This window comes from Danio rerio, chromosome 25 (genome assembly GCF_052040795.2).
Source record: "Danio rerio strain M-AB ecotype USA chromosome 25, GRCz13ab, whole genome shotgun sequence".
Classification (NCBI taxonomy): Eukaryota; Metazoa; Chordata; class Actinopteri; order Cypriniformes; family Danionidae; genus Danio; species Danio rerio.
The window spans coordinates 19,709,437-19,727,500 of NC_141045.1; the positions used below are offsets into that span (position 1 = coordinate 19,709,437).

Genomic DNA, 18,064 nt, shown 5'->3' on the forward strand with positions numbered 1-18,064 from the left:
AAATTAAACTTAATGTAATTGTTATTACATTATCTAAAAATATTCTAAGAACATTATAAAATAATGTTAAATAGGCCAGTATGAATGTTGAGGGAATGTTTTAAGAACCTAAATTTGTAAGCTGGGTAATGCTTCTGCTTATATCACCACACCCTTCAAAAGTACAGACAGTGAAGAGTGAACGCAGCTTCCTCTGTGAGGTCTGCGCATCAGGGTTTGCTAGAGTACTGCTGTTTCCTGTTTTCCTGTGCATATGATGAATCAGTCTGACCTTTCACAGTCTGTTTTTAAATACTGAACAAAAAACGGATTCTATTTCAATCAAAAAAAAAAAAAAAAATCAGTCTACTGTATACACAAGACATTTTTATACCTTTACTAAATATATTTCATAGTTTATATTGCAAATTGTTATTATTTAATATAAATTGTAAAGTACATACACACACACACACAGTTTATTTTAAATAAGCAGTTTAATGGAGTAAAAAAAAAATATATTTTTGTGTATCTATCTACAGGCACACACACACATATATATAAACTTATATACTGTATGTATTTATGTGTGTTTACATGTATGCGGGAATATACTTACATATTATTATTATTTTTTATCTCTTTATGCTTATTTCTTTCGATTCATTCTTTCAGTCTTTTTAGTTTATTACAAAAATGGCAATAGTATGAATAAAAATATTTGATAAAAATTATATTTTATTTATAACTTTATTTTAAATGATCAAATTAATATTTAAATAATAAACAACATTTTAATTTAATTTAAAATCTAATTTAATGTTTTTAATAATGCCAACACCAATAACATTGTTAAACAATACTTAACCGTTTAAAAAAGCATGTATGATCACACAATAACACTTTACATTTTAAAATATTTAATTAAAGCATTATAAAATTTATATCAAAACAAATATTTACACAAAATAGACAAGCACTATTTTGTTGCACGAGAGACTCATCGCTATATAAAATACTATTCTTCTTATAGTGATGTACCACTGTTTCACTTTGTAAGAGAGAAATCTCATGCTTAAATCTGATTGGTTGGTCACATCTCCATCCCCGCTCCTATTGGCTGAGCAGCGCACATTGGCAATGAGCGGAAGTCTCTCCGCGTGAGTGAGTGTGAGCAGAGGGACGGAGGTGCGAGATTCACTGTCCCGTTCAACATCAGTGACCCGTCAGGAAAAGTTACCGGTGGAGACAGAGTCAGCGCTGGTTATCATATTTAATAAAGCACGACAAGAATGGAGATCGAGAAGGAAGTTAAAAAGGTACGCTCACTGAACTGGTCATGGTCCAGAAGGTTATAGTTTGAGAAACATTCGGCAACGCCCTTCAAGGTAAAGCCACTGCCATTGTTATACATGGCGAAACATTTGGGCATTGCGACGGTCACGATTGAGGAAAAATTGTTGAAAAGTATGGTTACATTTATTGAGAAATCGGAAGTGGTTATTAATAGGAAGTTGCAAGGTTGTAGGAAGATCCTCGATGCTCATTTACTTGACAGAAGATAAATAAACAAATAAATCGAAAGGAATATATCAATTTCTTTTTTATTATGTAAATGAGCTGGAAGTTGTTATTATTATGTTTAATTCTGCATATTAATTCCCTTTTAAGGATGCCACTGTATAATGTGGCGTTATTTCATCAATATTGCTGCAATTCAGCCACAAGCCTGGATGTAGTTTGAAGTTTAGTGGTTGTAAAGGGGTAAATGTGTTGTGACATGTACAGTAAAGAGTAGTGAGTTGCAAAAATGTGAAAAAGTTATTCTGCTTGGCAGCTTATTGTTCATTTTGTCTTCATTTTGTTCCAAATGTGTATGAATTTCTTTCTTTTGTGAACGCAAGAGATATTTCATGAAACTTTTTTCAATGACTGAAAATGTCGACATTGCAATTAAAGATAGAAGTAAAGTTGGTTTTATATTCACACATTCAGACTTTCCCCTTAATAATATAATTTCATATAAGTATTATTTGCAAACTCAAAACAGTAAAATCATATTAGCAGCAAATGACTATCAAAGTACAACATTGTTCACAGTCAAATAAACAGTGTTAATGCTGTTTTCAAGTCATATTTGCATGCTAATTCCAATCGAATATTCAAAGTAACATGGTAAACAATATATAGACTTCTAAATGAACGAATGTGCGAATATAAAACCAACTTTACCTCTATCAATTAAAGTTAGTGCCTTTAATTGCATTTAAGTAAACTTAAAATGAACTAAACTATTACTTTCAGTAAAACAAATTTTGTCAGATTAGAAAACAAATGATTAATTTCTGATCTTTTGCATTTTTGCAAATTAGGTTTTGTTGTCAACAATGTACTTTAAAATGTAAACTTTTTGTGGTACTTTAAAAAAAATTGTGTATACAAATAATGTTGGGCCACTCAGTGGCGCAGTAGGTAGTGCTGTCGCCTCACAGCAAGAAGGTTGCTGGTTCGAGCCTCGGCTGGGTCAGTTGGCGTTTCTGTGTGGAGTTTGCATGTTCTCACCGGGTTCACGTGGGTTTCCTCTGAGTGCTACGGTTTCCCCCACAGTCCAACAACATGCGGTAAAGGTGAATTGGGTTGACTAAATTGTCTGTGTGTGTGAATGAGTGTGTATAGATGTTTCCCAGAGATGGGTTGCGGCTGGAAGGGCATCTGCTGCGTAAAACATTTACTGGATAAGTTGGTGGTTCATTCCGCTGTGGCGACCCTGGATTAATAAAGGAACAGCTGAAAATAAAATAAATGAATGAACAAATAATGTTAAAAGGGATTTTGGTCCACACAGATTTACGAATTTATTTATTTTTTTGTTTTTTTGGAAACCAATAAACGGTAAATAGGCTGATTTAAAATGCTAGTCCTAATACTAATTTGATTTTAATTTGAGTCTAATTGCAAAAAAACCCCTCATAAATATAGTTGAAAACTGATTTTATTTTACTGCCAAAACAAAGATATAATCGAACATCTAGATCTTTGTTTTCTTACAATCACTTGCAAATTGCAATTCTAGAGCTTACAGCTGAGGCTAAACTATATTTTGCTGTCATCTTAACACATAAAACACACGTCATAAGTCACCATTATATCATATGAGCTTTTTAAACTTTATACATGTTCAAAATGAAATCATTTTCGATTTTAAAAACATAAAAAAATTCAGTTAACAACAACTAATTTTCGACTTTTTCCTCACACAAAGCTGTTGTTTGGCTAGACTTGAATTATGTTGTACGTTTTGTGGACTGCTTTAATGGTGCCTTTGTGTGCTTTTTAAAGCTTAAAAGTTGCCATTCTCATTCATTTGAATGAAGAGAGTGTCATATTTATGGTCTGCAATACCACAGTGAGCCTTATTGTCTTGACTTCAGCAGTGATTCTTTAGATCTTAAGCAGACAAAAAGCCTTGTTTAGCACAGGAGATGCGCAGAAACCCTGCAGGCATTTCTCCATCTTGATAAATACTTGACCTTATAAGGCGGTCTTCAAGCTGAGGGGCTTTTCGGTTCAGAAGTGCTGAGTCAGGAATGAGCGCTGCAATATAAATATTAGAATATCCAGTCAAGCAGACTGATGGTAGGTCTGTCTCAAATATACAATGCCCATGAAATAGACTTGGGTTTTAAGAGGCTTTCTTCTCCATCCTTTAATTAACTAAATTATGCACTGCTTGATACTTGAGCAGTCTGAAAAGTCTATATTTATTTCTCCTTAATTATAAGTTCTCATGTCTTGAAGTTTAAGAGGCACTTGATCATGTAATTGAGGAGAATAAAGAAAAACTTCAAATGACATCAGCCTGTGAATATTGTCTGCTTTTTTATTAATAGAACACAGCAAAGTGCAGCTTCATCTATGACTGAATTATGCAAGTAATTCATTATCATAACAAGTGAATCCAATGAATTTTTTAAAGGGATTAACAGGTTACTTGTTGGTGTACTTTTTTCATAGTTGGAAACGTGCATTATTTTATTGTTAGAGCTATAGATAAGTTCAATAAATCAGATATAGATATATTAATGTAAAAAAAAACTCTTAATTTAAAATTTCTATATTTTGTGATTCACACATGTTTTATGTTTACTTGTCGTTGTGAATTGCATTATGGGATGTTGATATCTGCTCTGTTGACTTTTGAGGTGGACAATTCAGTTTTGCAGTATAATAAAGTGACTTTTATTGACACTTTAGTAGTTCAAAATAATATGATGTATAAGAAAATTATTAATAGAGAAACAAGTCTGTAAAATAACAGAAAATGTACTGGCAGCTTATTATCAGTTTTTGTTTTTACCATAGTATACAACATCAACCCAGACAGTATATCACTTTAAACTATTAAAAATGTAAATAAAAGTCACTTTTTTGAAAGTTCAAAGACCCATAATGCAATTCAAAAGAAAATGTATAAATATGAATCACAAAAAAAATGCTAATTTATGAATATTTGTACAGTGTATATGCTGAATTTGCATATTTATGTTTTTTTTGTGATTTGATCTGAATTTGACTCTCAAAATACAATATATATATATTTTTCCATATCTGTGGGGCAAAATTTTCAGTAGTCTTCCATGTCATACTTTTCTTTAAAATAGCTTTCTAAGATGCTGATTCTTTGCTCAAGAATTATATTTATTATTATTATTAATGTTACAAAAAGCTGCAATATATTTTTGTGGAAATTCTGATGGAATAAAATAATAATTTATTTGAAACAAAAATGTCTTTACTTTTGCTTTTGATCTCTTTAATTCATTTTTATTAAATGTAATCATTCATTTATTTATTAAATGTCTTACTGACTCCAAACCTGTTTTTAATAAAATTTTCACTGGCCATTTGAAAAACAAATCTAAATTTTATATCATATGCAAAAATTTCAGAGGGTCGTTTAAAATACCATCAATTCAAAATAAAATTCAATTTAAACAGGATTTTCTCTATTTTTTAGATAACTCTTGGCCATGAGATTGGAGCTGGAGCTGCCTGTCTGAAATGCAAGGACAAGTGCGAAGGTTTCGAGCTTCACTTCTGGCGGTTTGTACAAGTTCCTTCTTACATATTTGTGCAATAAGACAATTCTTCCATTTTGAAAAATGTCTAATCATGCTTGTGACTATCATCAGTGTATCCACTCTCTTTTTATCCATCTTTATTAAATTGGTCAAAAAAAGTATAAAAAAAAGAGGTCTAAACAAGACCCTGTCATGCTGAGAGAGCTCTGGTCATTAGTTGTACTTGGCTGGTTTTCCCGAAGCTAAATCCACAGGTGCCAAGATGCCAGTGCTAGGGCTCTATCACTACAGCATTAGTGTGTGGCATTCTCAAGTGCCCTCGTGGGGTTTCAGGAATTTTCTGAATGAAAAAGACGTCAATGTGAATACAGGTCAACTGATGCTGAACCAGAGACTTTGTGTTTTTTTAATGCTGTTGGCTTGGGCAACTGGACATTTCGTGGATAAACACTAATGTGGAGGTCTTAGAGGGACTTTTAAGGAAATACATTTGTCTGCCACAGAGAAAAAAAAAATAAAAAAGTTGATTGACTTTTTTTTCCCATTTCAAAATGCAAGATATGAACTTACAATTTTACAGTTTTTGCAAATTAAGTTTAAAATTTGCAACCGTAAATGTAAACCCACAATTAGGACAAATACAAATCTGTATTGTGAGATTTAAACTCACAATCCCAAGAAATAAATGTCAGAATTGTGAAAAACTCCAAATGTTGAGATGTAAGCTGAAAATTTAAAAACAAAATGTGAAAATTGCGAGATATAAAATCAGACTTTACAGTAAAAGTCAAAGTTTCAAGACGTGCAGATTTCAGACGCAAAATTTCAGACGTAAGCGTGCAGATTTGGGATACAAATTAAAATTTAAGAGAAACAAAAGTCTCAATTATGAGAAATTCACTGCTCACCATCCCGTGGAAAAAAAAGTATAAATTTAGATGTAAACTTTAAATTTTAAACAAAAAGATTCAACTTGAAGTTACGAGTTTATAAGATCCAACTGCAAGATATAAAGTTACAATTGTGAAAGAAAGAAAAAAACTGATGGAATTGCAGTCTCAAGGAAAGAAATCTAAAATTAAGAGATTTAGAATTTGTCCAAAAAATTTGAGATACAAATTCGATTGCAAGATATAAAGTCAGAATTGTGAGATGTAAACACACAGTTTGTTAGTTTATAACTTGTTGTTGTGACAAACATAATTGTTAGAAACTACTTGATAAAAACTTCCATACGTTTTCAGAAAAAAGTCAAAACTGTGAGAAATGCATAATTGTGAGGGGAAAAAAAACATATTTTCTACTAGTGAAGTGACTTCCTGCACCTCTTCTTTCGTCTAAACCCATTCTTTTGTAAATTTCTTTGAAACATCTGTGCTTTGATGCTTTGGATCACTGACATCCTGAAACATTTCTTTTGGGTGAAGATAAAGCCTCTTTGGATTTTCAGTTACGATTTATGCTGAAGCATTTTCCAGAGAACATCATTCTTTCTCTGTGGCTCTCATTGAAATGTTAAACAGCTCAATGTTGACCTTAAAGGGGCCATATTTCTATCTTTTAAAGCATTTTAGGTTCTGCACTTGCAATGGAAGTCAAGGCTTCTTGAACCAAAGGGTCAACATTTTGTTTATTGGCCCTATTATGAAGCTTATGTTCTAAATGACTGTGATCTGCAGCAACAAAATAATTGGAAGTCACTCGTTTTCATTCAGATGTTCAAGAGAAGTTTATAATAGTAATAATTATTATTATTATTTTGTTTTGTTTTCCTCGATTTCTCATTGCTTTACCAAAACAGTTAATCTCCTAACTGAGTCCTAATCTCAGCATGTTTGGCATTCAGATTTATTCCTCATTCATTCATTTTTCTTTGGCTTTGTCCCATTATTCATCAGGGGTCTCCACAGCGGAATGAACTGCCAACTTATCCACTTTTACACAGTAGATGCTTTTCCAGCTGCAACCCAGTACTGGGAAACAGTTCAGATTTATTTTAATAAAAAAATTATATGCATGTCTTAAAATTAAATTAAATTAAACTAAAAACTTGCCAGGCAGGCATTCAGTTTTTTTTTTCTAAGTAGGAAACATAATTAAAAATATCAAAAACATGATGCTCGGTTTCACAGAGAAAGGGAGAAAAAAAAATAAATCAAAGGCCAAGTTATATAGATTTTGTATACAGAAGTTAAAGTACATCTTGAATGTCAAGCTATAGGTTGTTTGAAGTACATAACAACCCCATTTCCTCCAGTGCTTTTCTCCTTTGTCCTTTTGCAAGCATAGAAAAGAAGGTCACTTTTTACACATATTTTTCCATATATTTCACTTATAATATTTTGTAGAACATCCATTTCAGGATAGCCTCGTTTAAGCTAATGTTTATTAATTTCTTGCTTACATGCAACAAAACAAATCTAATTTATTACCTTACTTAGTTTGTGTACTTTATTTTATGAAATAAAATACTCTAGAAATCATAGTGAAAGTGTTTATGCTGTTCTTTTTCCACATCATTGCTAAATGTTTCTGCATGCCGTAACATGACATGCACTGCAATCCAAACTCATGCTATCATACACTTAACCAGTGTGGAGTTATACATTTTTCAGTCAGTTCAGTTTGTGCAATACATTTACATGCTTAAAGTGAACCAAATTCATATATTGAGTCAATACAATCTAATTTACTAATCTAACTTAAATCTTCTGTGTTTTGAAGGGTATTCTGACTTACAGTAACTTCATTCATTCATTCATTCGTTCATTCATTCATTCATTCATTCATTTTATTTACGGCTTAGTCCCTTTATTTATCTGGGGTTGCCGCAGCGTAATTAACCGCCAACTTATCCAGCATATGTTTCCGCAGCGGATGCCCTTCCAGCTGCAATCCATCTCTCGGAAATGTCCATACACACTCATACACTACTGACAATTTAGCCTACCTAATTCACCTGTACAGCATGTCTTTGGACTTGTTGGGGAAACTAGCTTCCATGTGAGAGCATAGGTGTTTATTCAAAATACAATGTATAAGTCTAATTTTAATTTACTTTAAGGCTATATGTAAATATTGTCGTGGAATTTCTTTATTGTCAATTGGTTCACAGCAATAGCCAACACGATACAACACACATAAAAGTTGACACAAGCTAGTCATAAAATATTTTTAAAAAGTAAGAAAACGGAATTACAGACTAAAACATATTTAAACATCAGGAATATACAGTGTACATAAAAAAATCAAGGCTTAGAGCTTGTTAAAAAACGCAATTGCTGTTGGAACAAATACAAACTTATTTTAGATAAAAAGTTGTGCAAACACTCGGGGTTTCTATTAGTAGGCTAGATTTGGGGTTTTAAATTATGCATTCAAAATGATATGAGCTGTTATAAGGGGTTGTGAAATGTATATTTACACTATTACTTTTAATATTAATAATAACACTATTAAGATACAGATCAGAGCTACTTATTTTCAACTATTTAAGTAGTTAAAAACAGTTGTATTGCGCTCATAAGTGAACTAACATAAAAAAAAATCTACATTCTGTGCAACTGAATGTGATTTATGAAATGGTTTCACACTAATGAAATTGACTACTAATAAAAAAACTCCTAATCTTCGATTTGACTTTGTATAAATTGTATAAAGAGTTGCTCACTTTATAAACACTGATGAAATGCTGCACGCTGATGAGTGAGAACATAGACATTTGCAGAGTTTGTGATAAAGATGAGGTTGTTTCTTCATGCAAAATAGATTTAAGGATTGAAAATCATTTTAGCTTTTGACGATTTTTTTGACCTGAAGAATAAATGTTTACTTTATTCTAAGACAATAGGAGGATTAAAGCACAATAAGTAAACCTGTTTTTTTTTTCACAGTATCTTTTACTAAAGTAACAACTATCTGTCATTCCTTTTTATCAGAAAGATTTGCCGAAACTGCAAGTGTGGTGTTGAGGACCATGACGTGCAGCTGGAGACTGAAGAGAGCAAGAAAGTTGGGAAGCTTTTTGAGGACACCAAGTACACGGGACTCATAGCCAAGCTGAAGAGAGATGGCATTCCTTCTTATAGAAGCAACCAGTTCACCGTCTCCGTCCCAGCGGCTTCCCTCAGCAGTGCTACTGCTGTTCCTGCTGGGGTTTTCATCCCAGGCTCCAACCAGACCTTCAGCTCCATCACTCCACCTGGTCATGCCCCGTCTGCTGCTGCTGCAGGTACAGGGGGTGCTAGTAACCCTCCTGGTGCTCCAGGCATTGCTCCCACTGCTGTCCCAGGAGCAGGTCGCACTGCTGGGTCTGCAGGGTCAGGTTATGGTGGTGGGGTTTCCTCTGGTGCTGTACCAGGTAAAGGTCTCAGTGCTGCCACTATTGCAGTACCAGCTCCCACTGCAGTGCCTGCTAAGACAGACGTGGTCAAGTCTGTTACCTATGAATGGGCTCCACCTGGGATTAACCAAAGTTTGGTAAATCTCTCTTTTTCAACAAAATATATGTATATAAAACTCTTTTGTTATATAGTTTTTGATATTATATTATATTATATTATATTATATTATATTATATTATATTATATTATATTATATTATATTATATTATATTTTATTTACTATTTTTAATTTTATGCTTGAGAGTAAACTTTTAATCGTACCATGATACTTTAATCCACTAGAGGTCACTGCTCTCCACTTCTATTTCTTGGAGCTTTCTTTTTAAAGTCTCAAAGACTTCATACAAATATTCTCAGCTCTAATATTAGGTCTTCAATGCTGAAAACAGAACGAAACAATTAGCATTTATTAATTTAGCTGATGCAAAAAAAAAATAGGGGGAAAACAGGAGCCTGCAATGTTAGCAGTTAAGTTTGAAAAAGTTGAGATGAATTCTGATTTACAGCTGTGCTTTTTTCTAAGGTATTATTTTACAGAATATAAAATGATGTATATTTTACGTTTTAAAAAAAATTAGCACCCATTATTAATAAAAAATAAATAAAGGTAACATATTTTTGCAAAATATGTTGTATTATAAATTAAAAAGTACACACTTTAAATTATAGATTATAATTATTAATGAATTTAAATGACTTTATAATAAATTAATTTATATTAAATTTAAGATTATAATGTATATTATATTATTATTATATATTATAACTCGGGGGCGACAGGCTGGCTTAGTGATTTGCTCTGTCCCCTCACAGCAAGAAGGTCGCTGGGTCATTTGGCATTTCTGTGTGGAGTTCACATGTTGTCCTCATGTTGGCGGGAGTTTCCTCCAGGTGCTCTGATTTCCTCCACAGTCCAAAGACATGCGCTATAGGTGAATTGAATAAACTGAATTGGCTGTAGTGTATGAGTGTGTGTGTAAATGAGTGTCTATGGATGTTTCCCAGTACTGGTTGGCAGCTGGAAAGGCATCCTCTGTGTAAAACATATGCTGTATAATTTGGCGGTTCATTCCGCTGTGGCAACCCCTGATAAACAAAGAGACTAAGACGAAGGAAAATGAATGAATAAATGAATATTATAAATAATTTTTATATCATATACAAGTTATTTAAATTCATTAATAATTCCACAGATAAATTTTACAGAATTGTGAGTTGCAAATCCATAATTTTGTTCATTTAACAAACATCTCATCTGTCCTGTCAGGCTCTGCGGTACATGGAGCTTCTTCCTCCAGAGCAGCGGCCCATCGCTGGTACAACAGGAGCAGATTACCGTAAGAAGCAGATGGCCAAACAGCTTCCAGACCATGACCAAGACCCCGAGCGCTGCCATGAGCTTTCACCCGGAGAGATCAAGCAAATGCAGCAGTATGTGCGAAAATACAAGGACGAGGCGCTGGGTATAGGTGACATCACCCTGCCTGAAGAGATGGGGCAGGTGGGTGCAGCTGGAGATAAAGGGCCTCAAGGAGTTGGTGCCGGAGGAAAGCCTGGTGCCGGTACAACAGGGGCTTCAGGAGACAAAGGTGATGCTGTTGCTACAGTGGGGAAAGTTGGTGCCCCAGGGGCTGCTGGGACATCAGCCGGTGGACCTGCTGGTAACTTTGTAAGTAGGACAATTGTAAATTCCATTACTTCAGAAGTATAATAATACAATTATATAGCAAATATGATATGGGGATCAAGTTTTCTAAATAAAAAGTCCCAAATGAATAAAGAAATAGATAAAACATATATGCATATAATTCTTTAAATTTGTCTCTTATAACTATTTAGTGTGGACATGTATACAGAAAATAACAGATAAAACATAAAAAAATGGTAAGAAAAATCATCAACAAAGCAATTTGGAGACACTGCAAATGATGGAAGAAGAGTTCAACATGTCTCAATGAAATTTAGAGTAGGGCTGCACGATTCTGGCAAAAGTGTGAATCGCGATTTATTATTTTTTTTATTAAAATCAAGATCGCAATTTTTCTCACGATTCTGTAAATGTAAAATGAAGGTTAATGTGATTAGCTTATTATTCTTAATTTTCAAACATATAGTAAAACAACAATGATAATATTAGGCCCATGTGTAGGTATACTGTTGCTTAAAATGCTAAATTCTGTTTACTCATTATGGTGGACTTGAACAGACTTTCAATATGTCCTGTTTGTTAATTCATAGTAAATTGATGAAATCAACTATTCATAATTATAAAATTGATTTATTATGTTTAAGGCATGTGCTTGTCATCTGCCATTGACAACATTATTAGAGCATTTGTTTTCACTGGTAAAATTTGAATTTTTTTCATTATCAGATTCCTTTTTGCGTTATATGCGAGGGTTGTTATACTGACACAGTAAACATTTATTTTCATGCACAACACTGTGTTCGCTATGAAAGAAAAAACACATCAAATGCTTGTCGTAATCATAACTGTAAAATGCCATATGATCATTTAAATGTGCACACAGGTTTCACTTGCACTTTCTAGTGCCACCGTCACTGTGAAAAAAAAAAACACATACATCCAAATCAAACCTCCTTCACGGCCCTCAAACGATTGCTCTGTGCCAAAAACTGAACGTTATTTTCAATATCATTACCTGTTTTTTACAGCTTATGCAGCTTCTGTTCACTAAAGAAGGCATCATAGAAAACAAACACCTCGCGATCAGCTAAAGCTTGATTTTGCTGCCGCGAATACATCATTACATGAAGACAGAAATGACATTTTTGGGTGACTTATACCTTATAAATACAGTATATGACATTTTTAACGCCATGTGAAGGTGTCAATGCTGCTGTGAAGACTTGTGCGACTGCCTTGCTTCTCTCCTGACCTGAATCGTTGAATTAAGATCATGTGTAGGATCGAATTGAGATTGTGATCTTTTTTTAGATTAATCGTGCAGCCCTAATTTGGAGCATATATTTTCTGCGTAAGAAGTTAATATGCACATATTACATTATTATAAGTTAAGTTCAATTCAAGTTAAAAATAATTTTCCCATAATATTTACAGCCAGGGGCAGCTCAGTGGCGCTGTAGGTAGTGCTGCTAATAAAGGGACTAAGTCGAAAAGAAAATGAATGAACGAAATTACAGCCAGGGTTAATGAATTTGCAGTGTTGTTGAAAACACAGAACCTTCAGTTCTTATATGTCTTTTGCTGTGAATTTGTAAACAAGTGTTTATGATCGGTTCATGAGATCGGCCAGATCAGGGAGTACCGATCGAGTCATGAAATGGGATTATTGGTTGATCAATCGGAACATCCCTAGTAGTGAACAATTTCTAAAATTCGTTTTTTTTTTTTTTTTTTAAAGATGCCAATTATGAATAAAGAATATTACATGAATACTGAGTAAACAATTAAGATATTTTCATAAGTTTAAATAATATTCAGTTATTTACAAACAAGACTTCATGAATCATTAGGATGCACATTAATGTTGTTTTCCCTATATATGTTTGTTTTTTTGACTCTCAAAGTGTTGGTAGCCTTTGACTTCGATTTTTAAACGAATTGCAAAAAAAAAATCACAGTTTCAGCAAAAAACATCTTTAATGTTCTGCTAAAGAAAAAAGGGTAACTTTGGATCAGTCTTTCATTCTTGGGTGATCTATCCCTTTAAAACATACTAAAAAGCTTCAGTCCACCATGTTGAACCATTTTAACCAGACCATTTTTTTCATTATTTCATTCAAATTAACCTTTAACATTCAAATTAACCTTTACATTCCCATTATCGCATTATATCTAAATGACTCTGACTTTTATTTATCGTGGTTTAAATGTCACCATTTATTAATGCAAAAATCCTGTTTAGAGCTGTGTGCTTCCAGCAGGGGAGTTACAAATGTTCTCCAGCTTATCTCCGGATTCACTTGATTAACATAAGAGCAGTTCAGCTTCTGCCAAGCTTGTGTTAGTCAGGCTGCAGGAATGAACGTTATGTTCTTCCAGAGATCTTTCATAAATTACCACACTCAGTCCCTGTGGTTATGTTCAAGCTCGGGTGGATTTTTCCAAAAATCTATTGTAAGCATTTGAAAATCTCCTGATGGAAACACATGTATGCCATTAGCCTAATGTTCCTGGCCATTTTTAAAGAGAACGGTGCTTCAAAAATGAACACTGTGTCATTATTTACTCACCCACATGTTGTTCCCAAGCCCATATGCAGCTGTGTTCATCTCTGTAAAACAAAAGAAGAACTTAAACAGTCTTTTATCACAGAATAAACATTCATGGCAATCACATTTGTCAAGTGCAGAATAACACCATATATGTGGTAGAAAAAGGGCGTACTCTCACTATGTACAGTTGCCTTGAACCGGGCCGAAGCAAGCTTATATATATATATATATAGTTTGTTCTGTTGAAAATCGATACAAAACTTTTGCCTAAGTGGGCTAAAAAATATTAACTTTAAATGGTTTAAAAATTTAAAACAGCTTTTATACTAGCCAAAATAAAACAAATAAGACTTTCTCCATGAAGAAAAAAAATATTGGAAAAACTGAAAAATTTGGGAAATATTTGAAAAAAAAAATTCCCAGGAGGGTTAATAATTTGACCTCAACTGTATATAGAAGTTATTAAAAATAGTATTATGAGCAATTAAGTTATGAAAATGAGATTTCTTAGAGAAGTCATTTTTTGAAAGTGCTTTGATTATATAATAGCATAAATAAAACTTGTATTGTGAAAAATAAAGATATGAAAATCGGTATTGGAAGGTAAGATGGAAAAAATAAAAAGTCATAAATAAATGAGATATAAAGCCATGATGTGAAAAAATGGACATATGACATTATCTGATTCAATAAAGTTGTAATTGAAATGCATAATAATAAAGAATTCATAATTACAGGCAACAAAACATAAAATCATGTTCTGTAAGTTAAAGTATGAGACACTGGACAAGTGATTAATGCAGAAATAATTTTACAAAATGAATAGAAAAAATACAAGAAATATAGTCATAAAGTAAATTCAAAGAAACAAAGAATTATGGGAAATAGTCGCTCTGTGTGATATAAAGATATTTTATTTTGGGTTTATTTCCAGTCCACTCCAAAAAATACGTTTTTCTGCTTGTTTGAACTACGTTTTTAATATGACCCAAAACACAATTCTTGAGATTTGTTTGGGACAACTTTTTTGTTTTATGTTCAGTCTACTTAAATTTGTGCAGGAGAAAGTTTACAAAAGTTAATCGTTTTGTGTTGGGACAACAGTTTTGTGCAACAGTGAACCAGGGGTGAGGAAATGCTAAAGTGACCCTCCTCTGATCATGTTCATTAAACTCAACCTGCTCCAGTTTGTTTTTCTCTTTCATCATCTGCTGATGTTTCTACCCTCAGTCCTGCCACCAGTGCCAGAAGCCCATGAAGAAGGGTGAGCCTGCTGTGTTTGCAGAGAGGGCCGGTTATGATAAACTCTGGCACCCAGCATGTTTCGTGTGCTGCACCTGCACTGAGCTTCTGGTGGACATGATCTATTTCTGGAAAAAGGGTCAGCTTTACTGTGGCCGTCATTATGGAGACAGTGAAAAACCAAGATGTGGAGGCTGTGATGAGGTCAGTGGAAGCAAAATAGTTTTAAATATTAGCTACAAATAATAGCCAATTACAAAAACATTAGTCGAATTAATGTCAACTTTCTATGAAGCCTGCATCACAAAAAATGATTTTCTCACTTAGATATTTTGTCTCGGTTCTAGTCCAGATATCTATAAAGCTTTTTGTAGACAAGCAAACAACTTTTGTCTTGTTTTAGGAAAACAAATAAGTGAAAATGAAGTAAGTTTTTCCTTAAAACAAGCTAAATAATCTGCCAGTGGGGTAAGCAGATTATTTAGCTTGTTTTAAGAAAAAACTCACTTCATTTTGACTTATTTTTTCTTACAACAACTTGTCTAGAGAATACTTTTTGATTAATTTTTTTAGATAAAAAAAAAACAAATTCTACGTAAGAATAGTTTTTTGTAGTGTGTTTAAGGAATAAAATGTATAACAAATCAAAGTATTAAAACAATTATGCAGATCCGAGGTGGTTATTGCGCATCGTTGCATATGGGTGTGCATTAGTTTAAAAATAATTTAATGGTCCAGAGTCATTAATTCTGTTTATACTATTGTTATCACACCTAGAACTGTGTGCAAGAGAGACTGTGTGCGTGCGCGTGCGTGCGTGCGTGTGCATGCGTGCGTGTGTGCGTGTAAGTGTGCGTGCATGTAAGTGTATCTGACTATAACTACCTGTGCATTAAATGATAATCTTGCACATCTTTCAGCCAATGAGAATCAAGAATTGAAAAAAACACATGGAATAACTGAAATCATTAAGCATAATGATGTGGAATGGAACAGTTATGGCTCAAGATCTGTCTTAAACTACTTTAGTTGTGTGTTTATCTGAAATTAACAACACCTCTTCATATGTCAGCCAATCAGAATCAAGCATTCAACAGCCTCTTAGCATATTTCTTCTTATTGGTGTTTTTAATGCATATTAATGCAAGCACAACTCCTTATAAGTGACCTTATAATGTTGTATCATCTTAAAAATAGGCAGTTAATCAACTAACTGTGCTATTTATTAACTAGATTTGGTAAAACCTTGCAATCTTTTTTTTTTTTTAATGAGTAAAACTCATGTGCTTTTTGAATGCACTGTATTGTTTTTGTTCCTCACAGTTTGATTTGATCTTAAGGGGAATGTCTTTAAAATGAATTATGATATGTTATGTTGAATGCTTGATTCTGATTGGCTGTTGAATATCCTAAGGTGCGCAGTTAATATCACGACCTTGATCTCAACCATGATTTATCATTGTATCATTGTTATTATTATACATTGTATAATAAATGTCTAAAATTCATTATTATCCTACATCTCACAAGACAATACAACACACAATGAGTAAAAACACATCACATGATCAAAGAAACGGTGTGAATGTTTGTGTTAATCCACAAATGATATAAAGCCAAAATAAAGGGAACACATGCATTGGAGAACTTTGTGTTGTTTACTGTTGCTTTAATTATCTGCTAAGTTTACACAAAAAGCTTTTTTTTTTTTATCCGTTACTTTGTTTATTTAAAAATGACAATTTTAAAATGTTCCATTTTATTATTTAATACTTTTGGTGGATGTTTTCATGTATATATTTGATTTGTTTTAAGAAAATGTTTTGTCGGTTTTGGATCTACACCCCTCCAGAATTTGATATACTGGTACTTTGTATAGTGTGAGGGGTGTCTGGCACTCTACATTTTCCAGTCTCTTAAACGTTTAGACGTCACCATGTAATTTTGTCAAATGTTTTTAAATTGTTCAGCATACTCAGTGTCTCAAACGCAAGACTGAAGTCAAAATGCTTTTGTGTGTGTGTGTGGTCTTCAGCTCATCTTCAGTAATGAATACACTCAAGCCGAGGGCCAGAATTGGCACCTGAAGCACTTCTGCTGTTTTGACTGTGACTGTGTGTTGGCTGGAGAGACCTACGTCATGGAGAAGGAGAAGCCTGTTTGCAAACCCTGCTACATGAAGAACCATGCTGTGGTAAAGAGGACAAATACCTTACTTTCTCTCTCTCTCTCTCTCTCTCTCTCTCTCTCTCTCTCTCTCTCTCTCTCTCTCTCTCTCTCTCTCTCTCTCTCTCCTCATTTTGATGTACAACTTAACAAGCAGTGCACATGTGGTTTTAAAAGCCTAGCCGATTTCAGTGAAAAACAGCGTTGGGTTTTGTTTTATGTATTTGTTTTGTTTTTGAGAGACAGAATTGATAAAACTGTCAAAGTTTATTTATAAAACGCTTTTTTTAGGAACAACAGTTGTTCACCAAAGTGCTGTAGAGGTGTGAGATTAATAGAATCTAAATAATAATAAAACATTATGAAATATAGTTAGATGGAATAAAAATAGTGATTAAAACATGATAAAATTAAAGAACAGCCCTCTCACTGTGTTAAATGGCAAACTCTAAAGATGGCTTTTTAAACTACACTTAAAAGCAGAAAGTGTTTGGACTGTTTTAACATGTAAAGATCCAAAAGTCTTGCAGTCCCACCTGCTCTTTAGCCTGAAAGTGTAAAAATGATAGATATTTAATGTCATAAATACAGGACATCATCCTAACACAATAGTTGTATAGAGAAATAACATCATAAATGTAAGAAATAAATCATAATTACGAGATATGATGTTATGCAGTGGGAAATGTGTACAAATTAGGTACAATGTCAAAAGTACAAGAAGTCATGCAAAAGTTGCATAGAGTCAGTGACTACATTTACATGGACATCAGTAATCAAATTATTTGCCTTAATCTAATGAGTTGCTTTCCGCACATAATTCGAATAATGTCATTGCCTCACCACGCTGTCTTCATTTCCTCTGCAGTTTCATGTAATTTCGAGTGTTTCATTTTTAATTTGTCAACTTTAACTGCAGTTTGGCACTTTCACTTACTTTCGGGAACATTTTATACATGCCTCCTGTTAAAATCAAGGTATTGGATGCAAATA

At 33.3% G+C, this 18,064-nt stretch overlaps 1 protein-coding gene across 1 annotated transcript in view; it reads left to right on the forward strand.

Moving 5' to 3' along the window:
• Positions 1–1,130: 1,130 nt before the first annotated feature.
• Positions 1,131–18,064, forward strand: part of tes (testis derived transcript (3 LIM domains)) — a 21,367-nt gene continuing 4,433 nt past the window's right edge. The window contains 6 exon segments of the mRNA NM_205720.3: positions 1,131–1,298; positions 4,997–5,082; positions 8,999–9,539; positions 10,731–11,132; positions 14,894–15,109; positions 16,941–17,099. Of these exon segments, the coding sequence (NP_991283.3) occupies positions 1,272–1,298; positions 4,997–5,082; positions 8,999–9,539; positions 10,731–11,132; positions 14,894–15,109; positions 16,941–17,099 (1,431 nt within the window). The 5' untranslated portion in view covers positions 1,131–1,271.